General features: G+C 50.4%; 6 protein-coding genes across 6 annotated transcripts; 3 read left to right on the forward strand and 3 right to left on the reverse strand.

Annotated features, from left to right (window-relative positions):
• Positions 1 to 3,134: 3,134 nt before the first annotated feature.
• NCS57_00813400 (uncharacterized protein) lies at positions 3,135 to 5,198 on the forward strand (the record flags this gene model as incomplete). Its single annotated transcript, XM_053057961.1, has 1 exon — positions 3,135 to 5,198. The coding sequence occupies one exon, from the start codon at positions 3,135 to 3,137 to the stop codon at positions 5,196 to 5,198; it is 2,064 nt and encodes a 687-aa protein (XP_052911792.1).
• A 299-nt stretch (positions 5,199 to 5,497) lies between these two features.
• On the reverse strand, positions 5,498 to 8,200 carry NCS57_00813500 (AB hydrolase-1 domain-containing protein; the record flags this gene model as incomplete). Its single annotated transcript, XM_053057962.1, has 2 exons — positions 5,498 to 6,453; positions 6,502 to 8,200. 2 exons carry the CDS (start codon positions 8,198 to 8,200, stop codon positions 5,498 to 5,500), a joined length of 2,655 nt encoding a protein of 884 aa, XP_052911793.1.
• A 2,271-nt stretch (positions 8,201 to 10,471) lies between these two features.
• Positions 10,472 to 11,533, forward strand: NCS57_00813600 (Fatty acid hydroxylase domain-containing protein; the record flags this gene model as incomplete). Its single annotated transcript, XM_053057963.1, has 1 exon — positions 10,472 to 11,533. Exon 1 carries the CDS (start codon positions 10,514 to 10,516, stop codon positions 11,531 to 11,533), a length of 1,020 nt encoding a protein of 339 aa, XP_052911794.1. The 5' UTR covers positions 10,472 to 10,513.
• A 177-nt stretch (positions 11,534 to 11,710) lies between these two features.
• Positions 11,711 to 13,884, reverse strand: NCS57_00813700 (Inclusion body clearance protein IML2; the record flags this gene model as incomplete). The annotated part of the gene is made up of 2 exons (XM_053057964.1): positions 11,711 to 11,984; positions 12,035 to 13,884. The coding sequence occupies 2 exons, from the start codon at positions 13,882 to 13,884 to the stop codon at positions 11,711 to 11,713; spliced, it is 2,124 nt and encodes a 707-aa protein (XP_052911795.1).
• Positions 13,885 to 14,648: 764 nt separating this feature from the next.
• Positions 14,649 to 15,577, reverse strand: NCS57_00813800 (uncharacterized protein; the record flags this gene model as incomplete). Its single annotated transcript, XM_053057965.1, has 2 exons — positions 14,649 to 15,437; positions 15,536 to 15,577. The coding sequence occupies 2 exons, from the start codon at positions 15,575 to 15,577 to the stop codon at positions 14,649 to 14,651; spliced, it is 831 nt and encodes a 276-aa protein (XP_052911796.1).
• An 888-nt stretch (positions 15,578 to 16,465) lies between these two features.
• On the forward strand, positions 16,466 to 17,566 carry NCS57_00813900 (PKS-ER domain-containing protein; the record flags this gene model as incomplete). Its single annotated transcript, XM_053057966.1, has 1 exon — positions 16,466 to 17,566. One exon carries the CDS (start codon positions 16,466 to 16,468, stop codon positions 17,564 to 17,566), a length of 1,101 nt encoding a protein of 366 aa, XP_052911797.1.
• Between the last annotated feature and the right edge of the window lie 549 nt (positions 17,567 to 18,115).

An 18,115-nucleotide genomic window follows, 5' to 3' on the forward strand; every position in this document is an offset into this window, starting at 1 on the left:
AAGGTATTACTAAGTTATAATTATTATATATATTAAAATATAAAAGTATTAAAATATATATTAAGTATTAAAATATATATTAATTATTACTAAGAGATTAAGAAATCCTTAGATAGTTATATAGGCCTTAGGCTATATTATATTCTTCTTACTAAAGAATTATAAAGGCTTTAATAAGTTAAAATTTAATTAATAAATTAAACTTACCTTATATCTCTAATATTACCTTAATTATACTAATTAGGCTTATACCTTTTTATAAAGCTCTTAATAAGCTTTAACTTAGATTTTCCTTCTTAAAATAACTCTTATTAATAATTTTTTTTTTAGCTTTATAATAACCTAAGTTAAAAAAGATATAAGTTATAAGTAATATAAAAAAGTTATAACGTACTTAATAAGTGAGCTATACAGACAAGTAAGCTATATACTTTTCCTTACCCCCCTGAATAAAAATCATTATAAAAAGACTATAAACTATTTAATTAATTAAATCTACTTATTATACTCTTCCCCAGACATCTTAATCACTACCTGACAGGTCCTTACATTATGCCCGGGCTTACTATAGACACTATATCACCGAACGCCCGGCCTAACCGACCTTCCTCGACTACTACTCCTCGACGATTCGGCCACTACCTACGTATCTATATCTATCTAATTAATTACTTACCTTCCTTCCTCTACCGTTATTACTCCTCTTTTCTATAATCTAATCCTTTTTGCCCTCCGGCGCCGGCTTAGTATCTTATTTACCTATCGAAGGTCTTAGACCTCTGCCCTCACGAGTACTATCTCATATATAACTACCTTTGTTCCCTTCGCAAGAGACTTTAATACTTTAAGAATTAACTCTAAAGAGCTACTTTAATACCTTCTAATCTATCTTTCAAGGTATTTAGACTAAGATTAGGCCTTAAGCATAGTCTTTAGGGTCTTTGAAGCCCAAGGGGTTAATAGTTTAGCTACTTCCTTAACCGGCATTAGCATCCGCAGCTAAACATCAAGCTTTGAGACCATAGTTTCTAGGTTAAGAGGAATAAGGCTAGCTCCTTTAAAAGCCCCCCTAATATTTCTTTTCATCATAGTAGCCTTATGTGTGGCATAAAAGGCCGGAAAGAACTCGGTCTTTAAAACATAGGTTATAAAGCATCTAATTAATCGCTCTATTTCTTAACCATAAGCTCGCTTTAGCACGCTAAAGCATCTAATATTAAGGGGCTAGAGTAGATAAGATAAATAAGGTAGCATACAAAGCCGGATGATTTTCTTCTCCTTATAATATCTCTTAAATTTAATAAAGTAGTAACTTTTATAGCTATCGAGGATTAAGAGACGATAAGAACTAATTAATCGATTAGTTATATACCGGTCAAAGTACTTAAGCCACTTAAGACTAGTCTTATTATTAGTCTAGCCATTTTAGGTCATCGTAATAGCCTAATCACCCGGGAGGTTGCTTTCTCGGTACCAGTTGGCGAGGTAATATTAGCCCGTACTAATAATAAATAGCTAAATCGCCTAGCCTTCCGCATTAATTACTTAAATAACTATAATCTATTCCCAGTTTCTAGGCTATACTAATTTCGGCTTTAAATACCTTTCTACACCTATAATAACTATTCCGCTCGCAATCATGCCCATAAGAAAGCTAGTCTCATCAAAGTTATAGATATTATTTAATCAGATACTATACTTCGCGATTATATTCGCTATAAGCTAAAACTAATCGTAGATAATAGTTAGATCTTTGCACTTAGCTCTCTAATAATTATATTTACGAAAGAAATATATCTTAAGGTCTAGGTACCGCTTAATAAAGTTATAAGCCTAACGCGTACTAACTAATAGCGCGTCGCGGTCGATAAGTAATTAATTAGCTATTTCTTTTATACTACGAAGCCGAGGGGGAAATCCTCGCGAATCTAGATTAAGAATAAAGTAAATAAGAATCTCTTTTTCTAGTTTAAATAGCTTGCGTGATTTAGGGATAATATTAGCTCGGGCTTAGATGCTATTCTGCTAGGCGCGGAGGGTATTATAATTAACTTAATAAATTAATATAGCGCATCGGAGACTAAGTTTTAGGTTATTTTGATAGGCTTAAAGGGCAAGAAGGACCCTAGCCTCTCTATTAGATTATGATATACTAGGTGGTAAGGAATCAATTGATTAAATAGAGAAGATATAGGATAAGGGATTTTTATACAGCTCACTTATCTATATAGCTCACTTATCAAGTATATTATTATTAATACTTTTATTATAACTTTTAGCTTAAGTTATAAAGAAAAAAAATACTTTATAGATTAAGTTATAATACTATTAATTATTTAGACTATTAGCTTATTTATAAAGGGTATACTAAGAATAGCCGCTATTACTAAATTAGGGAAAATAAGTACTAAGCCATTTTAGGCTATTAGGTAATTTCTTATATATAGAAAAAGATTAAAAGCTATAGCCTCTAATTATTATTATCTTCTTTATTAATTATAATAAGAAAAGAGAGCTTTAGGCTTTCTTCCTCGGCATAATTAGTATTACTATTAATTAATTATTTACCCTTATTATTTTTTATATTATTAAGATTACGAGATAATATATAAGATCCCTTTTTTAAAAGGTTATAAAAAGAATTCGCGAAGATCTAGCTATATAATATAGTATATTTTATTTCTCTAATAAATTACACCTACCTAGGTTATCACTATAATATTATAAGATTATAAGTATAAAAGTATATCTTAGCTAAGATTAATAGAAATAAGGGTAAGAAAGAAGTACTTAAATTAAGATATAGTTATAGGCTATGTGATATTACTTTATATAACTTATCGTATTACTTTGACTTATATTACTATAGAAAATAAGTGAGAAAAGAAGTACCTTTTATTTGCCGCATTTTTATTAAATTAAGCCCCTGTCTGGTACGCGATGGTAGCCCCCGCGCAGTCAAAGAGATACCCAGCTCAAGCTTCAGCGATTGAGGCTCCACTTGGTGACCCCGTAATGATTGGACGAAGCTTTTCCCAACCTCACGTAACAGTTGAGCTTCAACTTGACATCCCAATCACAACTCAATCCCCCCCATTCCATTCTTTGTCGCGTAGCCTCTTGTGCTAGTCACAATGGACGGCCTCGACGAATTCGAAAAGACTCTTGCCGCCGAAAAGGCAGAGCGCGAACGTTCAGAACGCGACCGCGAGGAGAGGAAGCATCGCAAACACAGACATCACCATCGACACGAGTCGGACAGAGATCGAGATCGCGAGAAGGATAGAGATAGGGACAGGCATCGGCATCGTCGGCATCGCGATGATGAGGACGATGGGCACAGACACAAGCGCTCACGACACTCGCGCGACGATGAGGAACATCGATCACGGCATCGACATCGTGACGAGCGACATCAGAAGACATCAGATCCTCAAGAAGACCTTCCCATCCCTGACGAAGAAAAGCCACGAAGCGAAGACACTGTCGATAGATCAGAGCCTCTGACGCGAGACTCCTGGATGACGGCACCCTCGGCCCTCGAAGTCGACTACATCCACCGACCAGACAAGGCCAAGTCGCCCCCTCCAAAAGTCGAGCCGAAGCGAGTCGTTTCCAAGAGAGAGATCAACGTCCACATCAACGATATCAACGAAAGCAAGACACTTGACGAGCTCGACATTCCCAAGGAACGAGATGTCGAGTACACCTTTGGCGACGCTGGCTCTTCCTGGCGCATGACCAAGCTCAAGGCCGTCTACACAGCAGCTGAAGAGAGTGGTCGCCCAGTGGAGGAAGTCGCCATGGAGCGCTTTGGAGATTTGCGAGGCTTTGATGATGCAAGGGAAGAAAAGGAGGAGATGGAACGGAGGAAGCTCTACGGAAAGGGCTACAAGGGTCACGACAAGCCCACTGGCGACCTCTACCGCGAGAGGATCAAGAACCAGCGCAAAGACGAACCTGCTCCCGAGCCAGAGCAGGGAACCATCATTCCCGACCCGCAGCCTCCGTCTGCGCCAGCTATGGACCAGTCCGCTCTGAACCGACTTCGCGCCCAGATGATGAAGGCCAAGCTCCGTCGCGCACCGAACGCCGCACAGCTCGAAGAAGAATACAACAAGGCCGCAGCCGCATTCGCATCAGGCCGTCAGGATCCTGAGGCCGTCGTCCTCAGCGTCATGGATAACCGACAACTCGCCGGTACACGCGCCGAAGCCAAGGCCATCACCACCAAGCGCGGCCGTGAACGCGGCAACGTCGAGGAAAACACCGAAATGACAATCGAGGACATGGTCCGCGAGGAGCGTCGCACAAAGAACCAGGCCGGTGGAGAAGGCCTGCGCTTAGCAGAGCGCATCGCAAAGGACGGCAAGTTCGACAACGACCTGGAATACATGGACGAAAACGCCGAGAAGCTCGCCCGTCGCATGCACAAGTCCGACCTCAACCTCAAGAATATGGCCGTATCCGAGTTCCAGAAGATGTCGCGCGCCCTCGACTCGTGTCCCCTGTGCCACCACGAAGATACAAACCAGCCACCCCTAGCACCTATCATCGCCCTTGGTACTCGCGTCTTCCTCACCCTTGCTACTGAGCCCGAGGTGTCACCGGGCGGCGCCGTGCTCGCTCCGATAGCACACCGCGCCAACCTCCTCGAGTGCGACGACGATGAGTGGGAAGAGATTCGCAACTTTATGAAGTCCCTGACACGAATGTACCACGACCAAGGCCGCGAGGTTGTCTTTTACGAGAACGCGGCTGCACCACACCGACGTATGCACGCCGCGATGGTGGCCGTGCCGATCCCGTACGAAGAGGGCGCTACGGCCCCGGCCTACTTCCGCGAGGCCTTCCTCTCGTCGGACGAGGAGTGGAGTCAGCACCGCAAGATCATCGATACGGGTGCCAAGGCGCGCGAGGGCATGGGTCGGTCCGCCTTCCGACGTTGTATCGCAAAAGAGATGCCCTATTTTCACGCATGGTTCACCCTTGATGGCGGACTGGGCCATGTTGTAGAAGACGCGGGCCGTTGGCCTAAGGGAGATTTGTTTGCTCGTGAGGTCCTCGGTGGTATTGTAGATGCTGAACCACACATAATCAAGAAGCAGGGAAGATGGACACGAGGCGATCCTCGTGTCGAAGGATTCAAGAAGGGATGGAGAAAGTTTGACTGGACAAGGATGCTAGCAGAAGGATAGAGACCAGGAGTTGAGATTTATCACTTTTTTTTTTATTTCATCTCACAAAGAGAAACATACAAGACATTACACTAACTAGTACGGGGTGCTGCTTGCTTGTCCGTAAGATTATCCATACAATCCAAATGGCTAGTAAGAACCAGACGAGAATGACGCTTCCTTTCGACTCCACATCATGCTGCGCTCTCTGGGTATCAAGACAGACCTCTCAGGTCTTTTCGGGGGGAGTAATAAAAAGAAGAGGGACTTGAAAGATCCCTACCAATAACAAAAAGAATAGAATGCTCCCACAGAAATGTTTAAACTCTCCCCCTCCGGTCTCTACCGCGTTCTTTCCGTCCGTCAGCGCCAGTAACCTTCATCCAGTCCTCCCACTCCTTGCTCATCTCCATGAGCACCGAGCCCATGACGCTCGCGCTAGCCATGAGGCCGTGTCCCTCTCCCTCGAGGACTCTGACCTCGCACCTCCGCATCGTCTTGCCGAGCCACTTGACATTGTCCACGGGGACACGCGTGTCTCTGCTTCCGTGGTGGATAACCACTGGTCGAGTAATGTCGACGTATCGGAAGCCGATTGTGTGTCGTCGTTCGAGACATACTAGGAGGTCCACGGCTGGATTTGCTCCCGTTGTTGCCAGTTCCCAAATAGCGTGTGTTAACCGCAGGTCGTACGTCATCTGGCGTTCCTTGTCTGCCATGGCATCTGCAGCTGCTGCCAAGATGGCGTTATCAGGACTCCTTGTGCCCTGAGGCACCTGCATCCTATCCATGTTCTCTGATGCGTTCGGGGGCTCCAGATCAGGATCACCATGGCCGTTGGACTTGCCGTACATGTCGTGACCAATATTCTCCTTGTCCAAGCTAGGCGTCACATTCCGATTGCTCGCTGTACTCTCTCTTCCGCCGTTGTTATTTGTCCTCCGCTTAGCCCGGCGAGGGTTCTTGGGTAATGAGCTTGTAATAGAGCTGCTCGTCGCGGTCATGAAACTGCTGTTGGCGGCTTTGAGAATAGGGGTAGGAAGGGCTCGTAGGATTCGCTGCGAGGTCGGAATAGCGTTTGTCGGGGGAAGGGTTTGCGATGTACCAAAGACGTTCATCTGAGATGGAGGAATCCATGGCGCCAGGAGGTGAATTCTACCGCGGATGTGCTGAGGCATACGGAGTGCCGTGGCCAAGGCATAGATGGCGCCGGCGGAATGAGCCAAGATAGAGAACTTTGTAATCTTCAAAGCCTGGCAAATAGCATAGACATCATCTAATCAAGTTAGTCACAGTCCCTCAAGTGTTATCAAGGCAAACTTACCTGGCCAGCTGAGCGGCGTAGCAGTCCCATCCGAGTATGGCTCACTGTCTCCAACACCAGGACGATCAGGAGTGATCAGCCGCAGCTTCAACGTTAACGCTAGTTCATCGTAGAAAGCAGTGATGTATCTAGTAAGTCCCATTCCGACACAGCAAAACACAGCCGATCCTTCCGAGTCACCGACTTCAGAAAAGGAGATGACGCGACCAGTCTGAGGATGCCGGATCTTTTGTGACAGGCGGGGAGAGCAGAGATAAGATTCGACAGCATCGTCAACGGAATCAGCCGACTGAGGACGCTCATATCCTGCTGGGGTTGGGTTCTGAACTGGTTGAGGACTTGGCGATTCGCGACTTCGGTCGTCGGGTCGAGGGCTCAGCGGTCCAGATAAACGCTTGAGTCGTGAACTGCTCCGCTTCATCTTGACACCATCAGGAGGAATTGGGCTTTGATGACCTGATCGACGACGACTGTGACGGTCGTTGCTTGGTTCTCGCCGCCGATTTTGCGACACAGCAGGGAACGGCGCACCGTCGTCATCATCGTCGTCGACCCCAAAACCGTAGTCATCTTGGCTAACGTCGAGGAAACTCCTACCAGCTACGCTCGTCGTCTTGGAAGGAGCTGGTTCTTGAAGTCCATAGACTGGTGACCTGGCAGACGACCGTAATTGATCATGTGCGGTATGTCCCTGCTTTCTTCTCCCGGTTTCCCCCCGTGGCTTGTGGTGTTCCTCGGCTTCAGGTATAACATCACTCAGTGGTCCATCCTCTCGTCTTGATCTCCTCGCGCTCGATCGTCTAACCTGCCCTGTCTTCCTTAGACTCGAGTCGCGCGCTGGGATAGCACAAGGACCCTCCATCGGGCTTGGACGCTCAATAGGCAACTGATGTGCAGGCGGCTCCTCGTGGATAGCCGTCTCGGCAAAGAAGGGATCACTTCGTCCTCCGCTGTGAATACTGCTCTCAACAGCAAGTCCTCCAGAAGACGACGCAGAAACACCTCCGGAAGCGCGCTTCCTCTCAACCTCCCTCTCGCGGAGCTGCTCCTTTGAACTCATATACATGAGCCCCTTTTGGCTCCTCGACGTCTTCTTGCCCCAGCTATCATGCGATCGTTGGTGGTTCAGCTCGGGGGTCGGCGCGTTTCGGCGTTCGATGGAGAGGTTGCCTATGCTCTGGGTGTCGTCATTCTTGGAGCAGGCCGATGACCCCTTGGACGAGGGTCGCGAGGTGCTGTTGCGTATAAAGGAGCGCAGGCCGCCCGAGTTCTCACGGCTGGGGCTTCTCGGGCTCTTGGGGGACTTTGCGGCGGTAAGGGGGGAGAAGCCGCTCGGGGGCTTCGAGGTGCGGATGACCGGGGGGCAGGCGGCGAGCTCGTCGAGGGATACGGGGTCCTGTCTCAGTTCGTCGAGGCTCGGCTGGTGAAAGGCTCCGTAGTCGACGCCGAAGCTGCCGTGGCCGGGACCCGGGCTAGAAGGCAAAGAGAGGCTGGTCGGGGGGACCTCGAAGTGGTTGTTGGCGGGCTTGGAGATGACGCTGAGGCTGGTGATGAGGTTGGAGATGACTTCGGGGCTGGCGGGAGGGAGACTGGCACGCTTGTTTGAGGCGGAGGAGGGACCTTGAAGAGAGCGACGTCGGGCGTGGTGATGATGGGCGCGGGTCGGGATAGGGGGGATGTCAGCCGACTCGTACTCCATGGCTGGGAGGGCCGCCGCGTGCCGCGGGCTGTGAATTGCACGGTAGGCAGGTTAGTTGATCCCACGGGAGGGAGGGATGAACGGATGGATGGATGGAAGGGCGTAAACGTGGGAAACAGTGGATGGGCGGCGCGCGGTGTCTCGTCAAAGGGGGGGAGCCACAGGTCGAGAGTTGCAACAGCCGACCAGCCAAGCTTCAACAGGTGCGAATGTCTCGAGCTCTGTAGGTGTGGGCTCGGTCCTGGGCTTGTCTCGAGGGTTGTCTCGCAGCGTCAGCGATGGCGCGGGCGTTGGCGCGCGCTCGCTCTGGGCTTAAAGGGATGGAACGCTCTCCGTCGCTTTTTTCGTGGGGATTGGGGATATTAGGTTGTCGGTGGTGATGGTGGAGGCTGCGGTGGGATATGCAGGTCGTCTGCGCGAGGACGTGCGCTGCAGGAGGAGCAAACAAGACAGAAACAGAAGGACGCAAGAAAAAAAGAGGAAAAGAAGAAGCAAACGCTGGCTGAGTGAGGTTCAAGGAAGCGGGTGCGCGCGGGCGTGATTGATTGATTGATTGACGAGGCCCAGCAATTTGTGAGATGAATTGGGCGGGACGGACTGGGTCGGGGGTGTCCAGGACAGCCAGTGGCGTCGACTCAACAAGCAAAAAGCACGTCCTTGTTCGCCCCGAGACAAGGCAATCAACGAACAAATGCAATTGTTAGAAATAAACTCTCGTCTTTCCTTTTTCTTGCGGTAGGTGTAAAGAGACAAGAGTTGTGCCCGGGAAGAGTATGGGGAGAGGAATGGTAAGGGGGTGTGTTGTGTGTGCCACGGAAAGTTTGTGCTCCCCGACCACAAGCAGGCAGCGCATGACCTCTACCTGAAGATACGAGCCAGAGGAGCTTCAGGTCTTCTGGTCTCTTTTTCCCGGGTGTTTCTGCTTGAGTACCTAAAGGTGCGGACACGACAGGAGGCATGTACATGTATTTCTCAGCAAACAGGGGCCAGAACCGTTTCGAAAGGCGATGCAACGATATGCAATGCAATGCACACGCGACGCGCAGCCTGCATCCTCTCTCCGTCGTCTCCTCATCCAAGAACCCCTTGAGTCAAGACGAAGCCTAAGCGCACCCCCAGGCAGGCCATGTGCTTCTAGTACAATCTCCCGCCCGGGTCAGTCGTCATTCACAATCTCTCCAGCCTAGCGGGATTGCGCACTAGAACAATTGATAGGTCCAGGGAACCCCTGACCAAAAGAAGGAAGAATCGGGGCGGGACCCCTGAAAAGAGCTTTTTGCCCCTGGAGCTTGCATCCTTGCCCGTTTGGCACGCGCCCCCAGGGGTACGTTTCTCCATCTTTTGGCATTCCAGCGGTGATTCGATTTAAATGCCCACACGAGGAATGGACTTTCAGGTCAGAGTTTAACCATGGCGAAACTTTAAAAGGCTCTGTATTCCTCGCTGAGTACACGCGACTCGAGACGGCGATGGTTCGTGGAGGGGAGAGGACCCGGAAAAGCAAGGGACCTGATTAAACCTGCATGCGGACCAGTTGTCTATTGATTACGGTGTCTCCACAGCGGAAGCAGCTTCAATTTTATTTGTTGGGCATCTGTTTGCCTTGGAAACCGTCATCAAGAAACATTATCCGGTTCTCCCGTCGACTGTGTCTGTGCTTGTTGCGTTGCCTGACCCAATGCTTTCTTTGACAGGCCCACGATCTACGCGTAGCGCGTTTCCAACGTGCCATGAGAAGAGGAGATTCTCGCGTGGATTTCGCATGGATTGCTCTCAAGACGTCAGCTTGGACCTCCTTGCAGCTCTCGTCTGGTGTTCCTGCGTCTGGTCTCACAGCTGCAGATTCGCCAATGCCTGGGACACTTCTCACGCCATGACGAAACACGCCTTCGTCTCGTGAGAACAAGTCAAATGACCCCTTTCCAGCATCTAATCGATCATTATTGAACCGTTTACTAAGGTGCTCTCCGTCTTTAGCTGCATACACCTTTTAAACCCAAATCCCCCTCGTAGGGCTGCTGACGACAATCATCCCCAGCGCTACTGGTCCACACCAGCCACAAACTACGTCATCGGAGTTCAAGCCACAGTCCTGCTTGATGCCACCACACAGCTCCCGGTTTCTGGATGTGTTTGCGACGTCATGGTCGCGAAAAGGTGGTGAATTTCCCCTCAAGAGTAGAAGAATCGTAGATCCTGTTGTTTATTCTCTGTGAATTCTGCTTCTTTACACTTCACTCTCGTGTTTTGAGCTGGCGATGCGAGTGTAGCAACCACGACATCATCACCAACCACATCAATCGTCAGCACAAGATGGATGTCCTCCTCTCTCTACCCATACTCTCCTACCTCCTGTCGCCTGCTTCGGCGTCATGGTCGACTTCTCTTAACCTCTTGTTCTTTTACATGACATGGACGACTCTCGTCCTCTCCCACACTCCGCTGCGAATCCGCCTCCTAGGCTCTCTCGCGATACGAATAGTCCTCTATCTAATACCGTCGCTACTCACGCTTCTGTTCGATGCGGCGGTCCCCAGCCTCGCTGAGTCCATCAAGCTTGGCGGCCGTGCATCACTCCCGCCCCGTGATGCCCGTACACTAGCCCGGCAGGTTGCACTCGTCATGTTCAACCTCGCCCTCGTGACGGGTGTCGAGGGCGCTTCAAGTCTGGGGTTTTCCTACGTCTTCAAAGACAATGACTTCAAGACGACGTCGACTCTTCCACTACCATGGCAGCTAGCGAAGCATATTGTCTTGCTACTCACGGCGCGAGAGGTGCTCACGTATTACATCCACCGTTACACGCTGCATTCCTCGTCGACCATTGGTAAATACCACCGTCGCTTCGCTCACGCTCGCGCTGCGGCGCCTTATAGCCTTCTCCTCTTTGCCGACCACCCAATTCCTCTTCTCCTCCAACGTTTCGTCCCCATCTACCTACCTGCTCTGGCATTGCGACCACACCTCTTGACTTACTTCCTGTTCCTTTCCCTCTGCACCGCCGAGGAAACCCTATCCATGTCCGGCTACAGCATTGTTCCGGGCATCATAATGGGCGGGATGACGCGGCGAACGGCGGTACACTATGCTAGTGGCGGGGATTGCAATTATGGCGCCTGGGGATTCCTCGACTGGGTTAACGGCACCGGACGGGGTCGGGATGTGCTTGAGGACGTCAAGGCCGAAGCAGAGAAGCATCATGTTAAGGAGAGGTCTGCGAAAAAGGTGGATGGTGGTATGGGAGCGATTCAGGATGGAATTGACAAGTTGACGAATGGGAATGAAGATGGGAGGAGGAGGAGTTCGAGGTTGAGGTCAAAGAGAGCTTCTTAAGCTGCTGTGCCGTTCGTAGTATAGTGTTCATAGCTTTGAAGTTGAAAAGTTGACTTTTTACACGAGACCATACCTACCTATGTATCCAAAATGCCTCGTTCCATGCCCGCCATATCTCTATCAGGTCTAACAGCCACACCCCAACATATCCCAGTGTGAATATCCCAGAAACAATATCTATGAGTATCCCATCTTCTTGCCAAACCAGCTCAACGTCTCCAGTCCACTCTGCACCCTCATGCCAATTCTCGCATCAAGTACAAACGCCTCCCAGACCTTGGCAACGTCCATCTGCCGCAGACACTCGTCGTACTTTTCCCTCCTGTACTTGGCGACCTCTTCGACGGTGCCTTCGGGAGGGTTGCAGCATTCTCCCCATGCGATGGCGCCCTTTTCGTATGTTCCCGCCGCGAGGACGTAGTCGTCTTTTGTTGGGCCCTTGAATACTGATCTGTACTTGTATTAGCGGGTGTGCTGAATCGTGAGAACTGTGTTGCTTACCGGTCATGCTTGAGAACATGCGTCTCCAGAAGCTCTCTCGCCTCTTCAAACCTCTTGCCCTGTCTAAACAGCGACGCACAAATAAGCGCCCACGACCCCATCTCATCAAGCTCCTCCTTCATCTTCTCCACAACCTCGGGCTTAGCCGTACACCTCTCCCATCGCATGGCGTGTCTAGCAGTCTCGAGTTCCGCAGGTGCCATGCGCTTGACCATGTTCCACAGGTAGCACATCTCGAGCGCCGGACTCACGCCGATCGCATCGGCTAGGTCGACTTTGTGCTCCTTTACGCGGTCCTCCCACTTCTGGATCTTGCGCTGGATGAATACTTCGAAGGGTAGCTGTCGCGCCATGAAACGCTTCTTGCCGGCGACGCCGGGTGCTTTGCGGAAGAACTCTTCTGTCTTGACCTTTTGTCTTCTCGCTTCGCCCTCGTCACCCGCCTCAATCGCGTTGCGGTACAGTTCGAGGGACGCGATACCAGCCATATAGTAGTACAGGGCGGGACTCCAGTCGTTGACCTCAAGACAATGCAGGAACGAGTCTCGCATGAGTGGCCAGTTCTGGATAGCCATGGCGTTGATGGAGAGCTCAAAGTTGTTGAGTGCCGCAACCTGCTTCATCTTGGACTCGCCACCCGTCGTGAGGACCTCGATGGCCTTGGGGAGTTCCTGCTCGTTGCCGTGTTGTCTAGCCTCCTCAACCTTCCACAGTCTCGAGTCTGGGTACCGCGCTCGCATGGATGCCAAGAGCTTATCGCATTTCTCTCGAGGAGGACCAACGATCTCAGCACCTTCGTCAAAATCCTTTTCATCAGGGAGGATATCCACGGCTCCGAGAAGGGCGTTGTAGTATGACAGCAGAACCAGACCAGCAATAGCGCCGTTCACATTGGCGTAAGCGGTAGACCGCCAGAGCATACGAACGCCTCGCTCGCGATCTCCTCGGAACCCAACAACCGATAGAATTCGAGAAAAGGCGGGGGGAACGAGGGTCAGCATGAGAAGAATAAGTCCAAAGCACATGTTTGCGCCCGAGTGGACAAAGACGTCGAGGGGGTTCTCGAGAAGAACAGTGTCGGACTCAGTGGGCTTTGACCTAGCCTCCTTCAGCGGCGCTCCCTCGTCGAGCTTCTCGTCTTCAGTGCTGGTTCCTGGAGTCGTTGTCGAAGAACTGGAAGATTCCAGGTTTGATGGTGTTTGCGTTCCGGAAGATCCATCGCCGCTCTTGGACTCAATCTCGAGCTTCTCCATGCTGCTAGAGCCGTCATCCGTTGCCTTGGCAGATAATGACGCCTGCGATTGTCCCTCGGGTTTGTTTCCCAGCGTCTTGTTCTCGGCTTCAATGATTGCGTCGAGGGTGATGAATGCCTTGCGGAGTTTGAGGAAACTCTTCATGGCGTCGATGAGACTCTCGTGGAGAACACCAACGACGGCGCCCATGAGCTGTGTCTCAGCGCGCACAAGCTCATACTCGGTTCCTGGGGGATACAACTTGCTTCCAGCCCTCGCCTTTCCATGCTTCTGTGCCTTTTTATAGTCAGCCCAAGCCCTGGCCTCACATTCATCCAGCTTGGTTGTCGTCTCCGTCATGACGGCCTTCTCAAAGCCGAGGACCGATCGCATAAAGATAGTCACAGCAAGACCCAGCTGATGAAAAGATGAATCGCCCGTCTGCAGTCGCTCCCAAGCTCCATCAATGTCATCGTTCATGATGAGTCCGGCCGAGTTCATGGCATCGTCGATATCCTCCATCTCTTTAGCGACATTGTCCCTGGTCGAGCTGGTGTCGCTCGCATCGTCAGCCTTGGCGGCGGCGCCTCCGCGGAACCAGCCCGCTAAACGACTCATGATGGCGATGGGAAAGTGTATGAAGCTGGAAGAAGAGAGATCTGAGCGTAAGATGACCTCTTTATGCTCATAGAGTTCGTGTCCGATGATGAAGTTCAAGGCTGAGCCCCAAATGCTGACGTCTTACTCTCTTTTGCTTAGGCTGAATTGGAATGGATGTCCGTGAAAAATAGACCCCTCTTTGTGGCGGTTTCCCCTCGACACGATTGCGAAACCGAGAACGAAGCAGAGAGCGATCCTCCTGTCTCACGCGACCACTCAACAAGTGTCGCAGAGAATCCAGAGATAAACAAGAGAAGAAATAAAGGGAAGAAGAAATAAAAACCGCTCTTTGTATCCGAAAATTGGAGATGCATCTTTCAACCCCCGGGCCTCCGAGCAAAGATGTCATAGGCCCGTCCGCCTGCGGAGTTTAGGCGGGCTTACGCACATGAGGCACTTCCAATCGGAGTTTGCGGGTGACGATCCCTGTGGGGATTTGTGCATTATCGCAAAGGGTTCTTTGCCGCGATACGGTACCATGAGAGCCGAAACATCGCCGATATCCATTGATCAGGCTAGAAGGCTCTATATCCGAGGACTTTGGCCTCTCTCGGCTCTGTCGGCATTGCGTTTCGAGATGGGATGGGTTTGTTGACCACTTCAATTGTCCCTAGCAAGTTACCCTGGAGAGGCACCTTGAGCCTCTCAACGCTGCAAAAAACACAACCCATCCTCAACATGAGTAGCTATCTAGATATCGACCCCAAAATTACAAGAAACAGCTAGTTCCATTTATCTGCGAGAGCTCCCCCCGGAAGAAACGCCTGTATAGCGCAATTGTCTCCATGATACAACCGCAGATATGAATAGATGGAGGGACACTCCACCCTTGCTCTGAGTTCAATCCACCATATACTACGACTTCCCTTGCGATACCAGAGATAGAGTAGCAATAATGCTATAGGATCCCTTGTCCAAAGAAGGTTTTTGAACTGGCCACGAATACTGCGGAAAAAGAGCTGAGTTGGACCAGTTGTAAGCTCGTCGTCTGGGATATCCAGGATCCGGGATACTCCGTGGACGGCATCGAAATACGGATTGTTTTCCGACGTAGATGAGCCGTCGAGCCGACACAAGGCAGCCAAGTCTATGGGGACGCCATTCGTACCTGTCTCTGGAAAGGGCGCGTACATCTGAGCATAAGTAGCCGCCATGACATGGAAAAGACTGTCCGGTCGCAGCGGGTTGACTGTGTGCCACAATGCCATCTTCCCTTCGCTCAAACGCAACCAGTTGAGATCTAAAGGGCCAGATGACTTGAGTGGCCACGACTCTTCAGGTGAGGTTGCTTCGGGAGATGAAAAGGTCAGAACAGCCAGAGCAGCCGCAGTACCCCAGATTGGATCCTTGTCTTTGGCCGTGATTGGTTCACTTAATCGCTTGTGGAAGAGGCCTGCGCTTTGAGACCAGTGATAGCACTCTTCTCGAGTCCGGTGATAATCTGAGGGGCTGTTCAGATGGCGGTCGTACGTGAATGCCACGGCGAGGGAGGCGTGCATTAGAAAAGGGTGCTATAAGCACACGTCAGTCGAGTCCAGGTTTACAAAGGGCAACCTGGCGTGCATGTCGTTCAATAGGAGTCAGGTGGAATTAGTGAAATAAGACCTACAGTAAATGCCAGTTCCAGGAGCTTGCGGTTCACTTGTAACATGTTTGGGTCACCTGGTGTAAGGAGACTTCGTCCAAGGTAGCGGGTGATGAAATCCTGACACCGTGCGTTCAATTGATAGCATGAAGAAGCATCAGATGTCCATACAGCATTTGTCAGAGCCGGCTGAAGCGTTGCTCTTCCTCGAGCAACCATTGGCTTTGCCGTGTCGGCGGCGACAGGGTGGAGGTCAGGGATGTTGGGCATGAAGTTGCATAACACACCGAATGAACAACATCTCTTGCACTGTGGTTTGCTCTCATCACACTACGAGTACATGAGAATTAGTTTGATTGGCTCCCAGTGTAAATACAGTTGGGTTGCTTTAGGTACCTTGAGTTTTCGAAGCTTGCAATTTCGGCAGCCATATCTCGACCGCCGCAGAGTTCTGCGCTTTCGAACTTCGGTTGTACAGATTGAAGCCATGGCTGATAATGGGTGCTCAGAACATATGCAAGCCTGAATGCGAGAGATGTAGTGAGCTTGAGCGGACTTAACGGAGAATGAATGAGGTTGGATTGTCTGGAAAGGTTGAGACGAGGTGATGATGACAGTCGGAAGCAGGGTGCCAGAAACAAGAGCTTTGGCCAATCATGTAGGTATCCTCCCGAATTCCACAGCTATCGGGACCCATAAGCTAACCCATTTTCGGATATCCAGATCCACGCTAGCTCTTGCTCGGGAGCACGAGTCTCTAATTGGCTAGGAGCTTTACTCTCTAACTCCGTCATCTACCTATACTACGTACCTAGACGACACAAGATGGCGATGAACGAGCACTATAAGAGGAGCGTTTTCCTCGATATTCTAGGAAGGAAAGCCACCGAGTCTTTAACCTGAATACCACACTCAATCCCCTATCCCCAAACCCTTGATACCTCCCAGTCCACCATGGCCACCCATCTTGCCGCCGTCTCCGTCGCTAAAGGCGAGCCCTTTGAACTCCAAACCCGTCCCACGCCCAAACCAGGCCCAGGCGAGCTCCTCATCGAGGTCAAGTCCGTGGCCCTAAACCCGGCAGACCACATCATGCGTGCCTCGGGCCTCTTCATACCCGAATATCCCACTGTCATTGGGTTTGACATGTCCGGGTTGGTCCTCGAGGTCGGCGAAAACGTCCCTATTGATCCCAACGAGGACCTCTACTTTCAACCGGGCGCCACTCGAGTTGCTGCCTACGCCGCATCTTTCTGGAGGTCTTACAACCCTGACTATGGCTTCTTTCAGGAGAAGTGCATCGTCCCCTGGCAACACGCCATGCCTCTCCCAGATGATATCTCTTGGAACCAGGCTGCGACCTTGCCCGTATCTACCGAGGTAGCTCTTAGCGCGTGGGATGCATTGGGAATTCCACGGCTCGGGGAAGCAACGCAGAAAGATAACAAGGACAAGAGAGAAGCCCTCCTAGTCTGGGGTGCTTCCTCGAGCGTGGGAACCATGGGCGTCCAATCCGCTCGGCTCCTGCGGGACGACGCTGACTCTTCCTTTGCTGCCGTGTACGCCACGGCTAGCGCGGCTAATCACGAGTACATACGCTCCCTAGGCGCGGATCGTGTCTTTGATTATAAAGACCCGGAGGTGGTGGACGCGATTGTTTCAGCAGCTAGAGAGGATGGCATGGTGATTCGACACTGCTATCTTGCCATGGGGCAGTTTGCGGCATGCCAAAGCGTGCTCAAGGCTTTCCTCGAGGACAACAGCGAGAACCAGAAGGCCAAGATTGGTTCTGCGCCGCTTATCCCTTCGGACGCAGAGAAGGTGGAGGGAGTGGAAGCCATCTTCGTGATGCCGGCAAATGATGAAAAGGAGAGGTTGACTCAGCTTCGATATTGGCTGGGGACCTGGCTGAGGGAGAACCTAGTTAAGGGGAACGTTAGACCGAGTCCGGAGCCAAAGGTAGTGGGAAAGGGCTTGGGGGCTATCAACGATGGGTTGGATGAGCTGATGCGAGGGGTGAGCTGTACCAAGTTGGTTGTCGAGGTTGTGGAGTGACAGGCTTCGCGAGGATGATGCTATGCGATTGATGCCAAGGATTGCTGGATGAATGTTTAGATAGGAAGATGTGTGCTGCTATGGTGTTTTCAGACTACCCCCCCAAACTGTGTTAAGTTATGATGCTTGCCGGATCAGTGTGCCTTAGTCTTATGTCACCTCATCGACGACGCTTCTTTCGCTTCGAGTCATTGCCCTTGGAAGAGCTGCCCGACTTCCGATGCCTGTGGACGCCACGCCGTGAGCTCTCACCACCACGAACTGCAGGCGGCGCGCGTGTGCGCTCTGCAGAGACTAAAATCCATTGTGCACGTATCCGACTGCTGAAGTTCGTTATCATAAAGGAGGCGTGTGGAATCAAGGACGCACGTGATATGTATCATATGTCCACATCTCCGACAATTGTCACCATTCCCTTCTTCTTCCCCTCAACTCACTCACCACGAAAAAAAAAAAAAAATCCAGCCCTTCATTCCTGTTACCTTGAAAGCCTCCAGCTTTTCCCGAATAAGCATTACAGAAGCAGATGATATCTGTAGATGATTCCGG

The sequence above is a fragment of the Fusarium keratoplasticum genome, chromosome 6, assembly GCF_025433545.1.
Source record: "Fusarium keratoplasticum isolate Fu6.1 chromosome 6, whole genome shotgun sequence".
In the NCBI taxonomy this organism is placed as follows: Eukaryota; Fungi; Ascomycota; class Sordariomycetes; order Hypocreales; family Nectriaceae; genus Fusarium; species Fusarium keratoplasticum.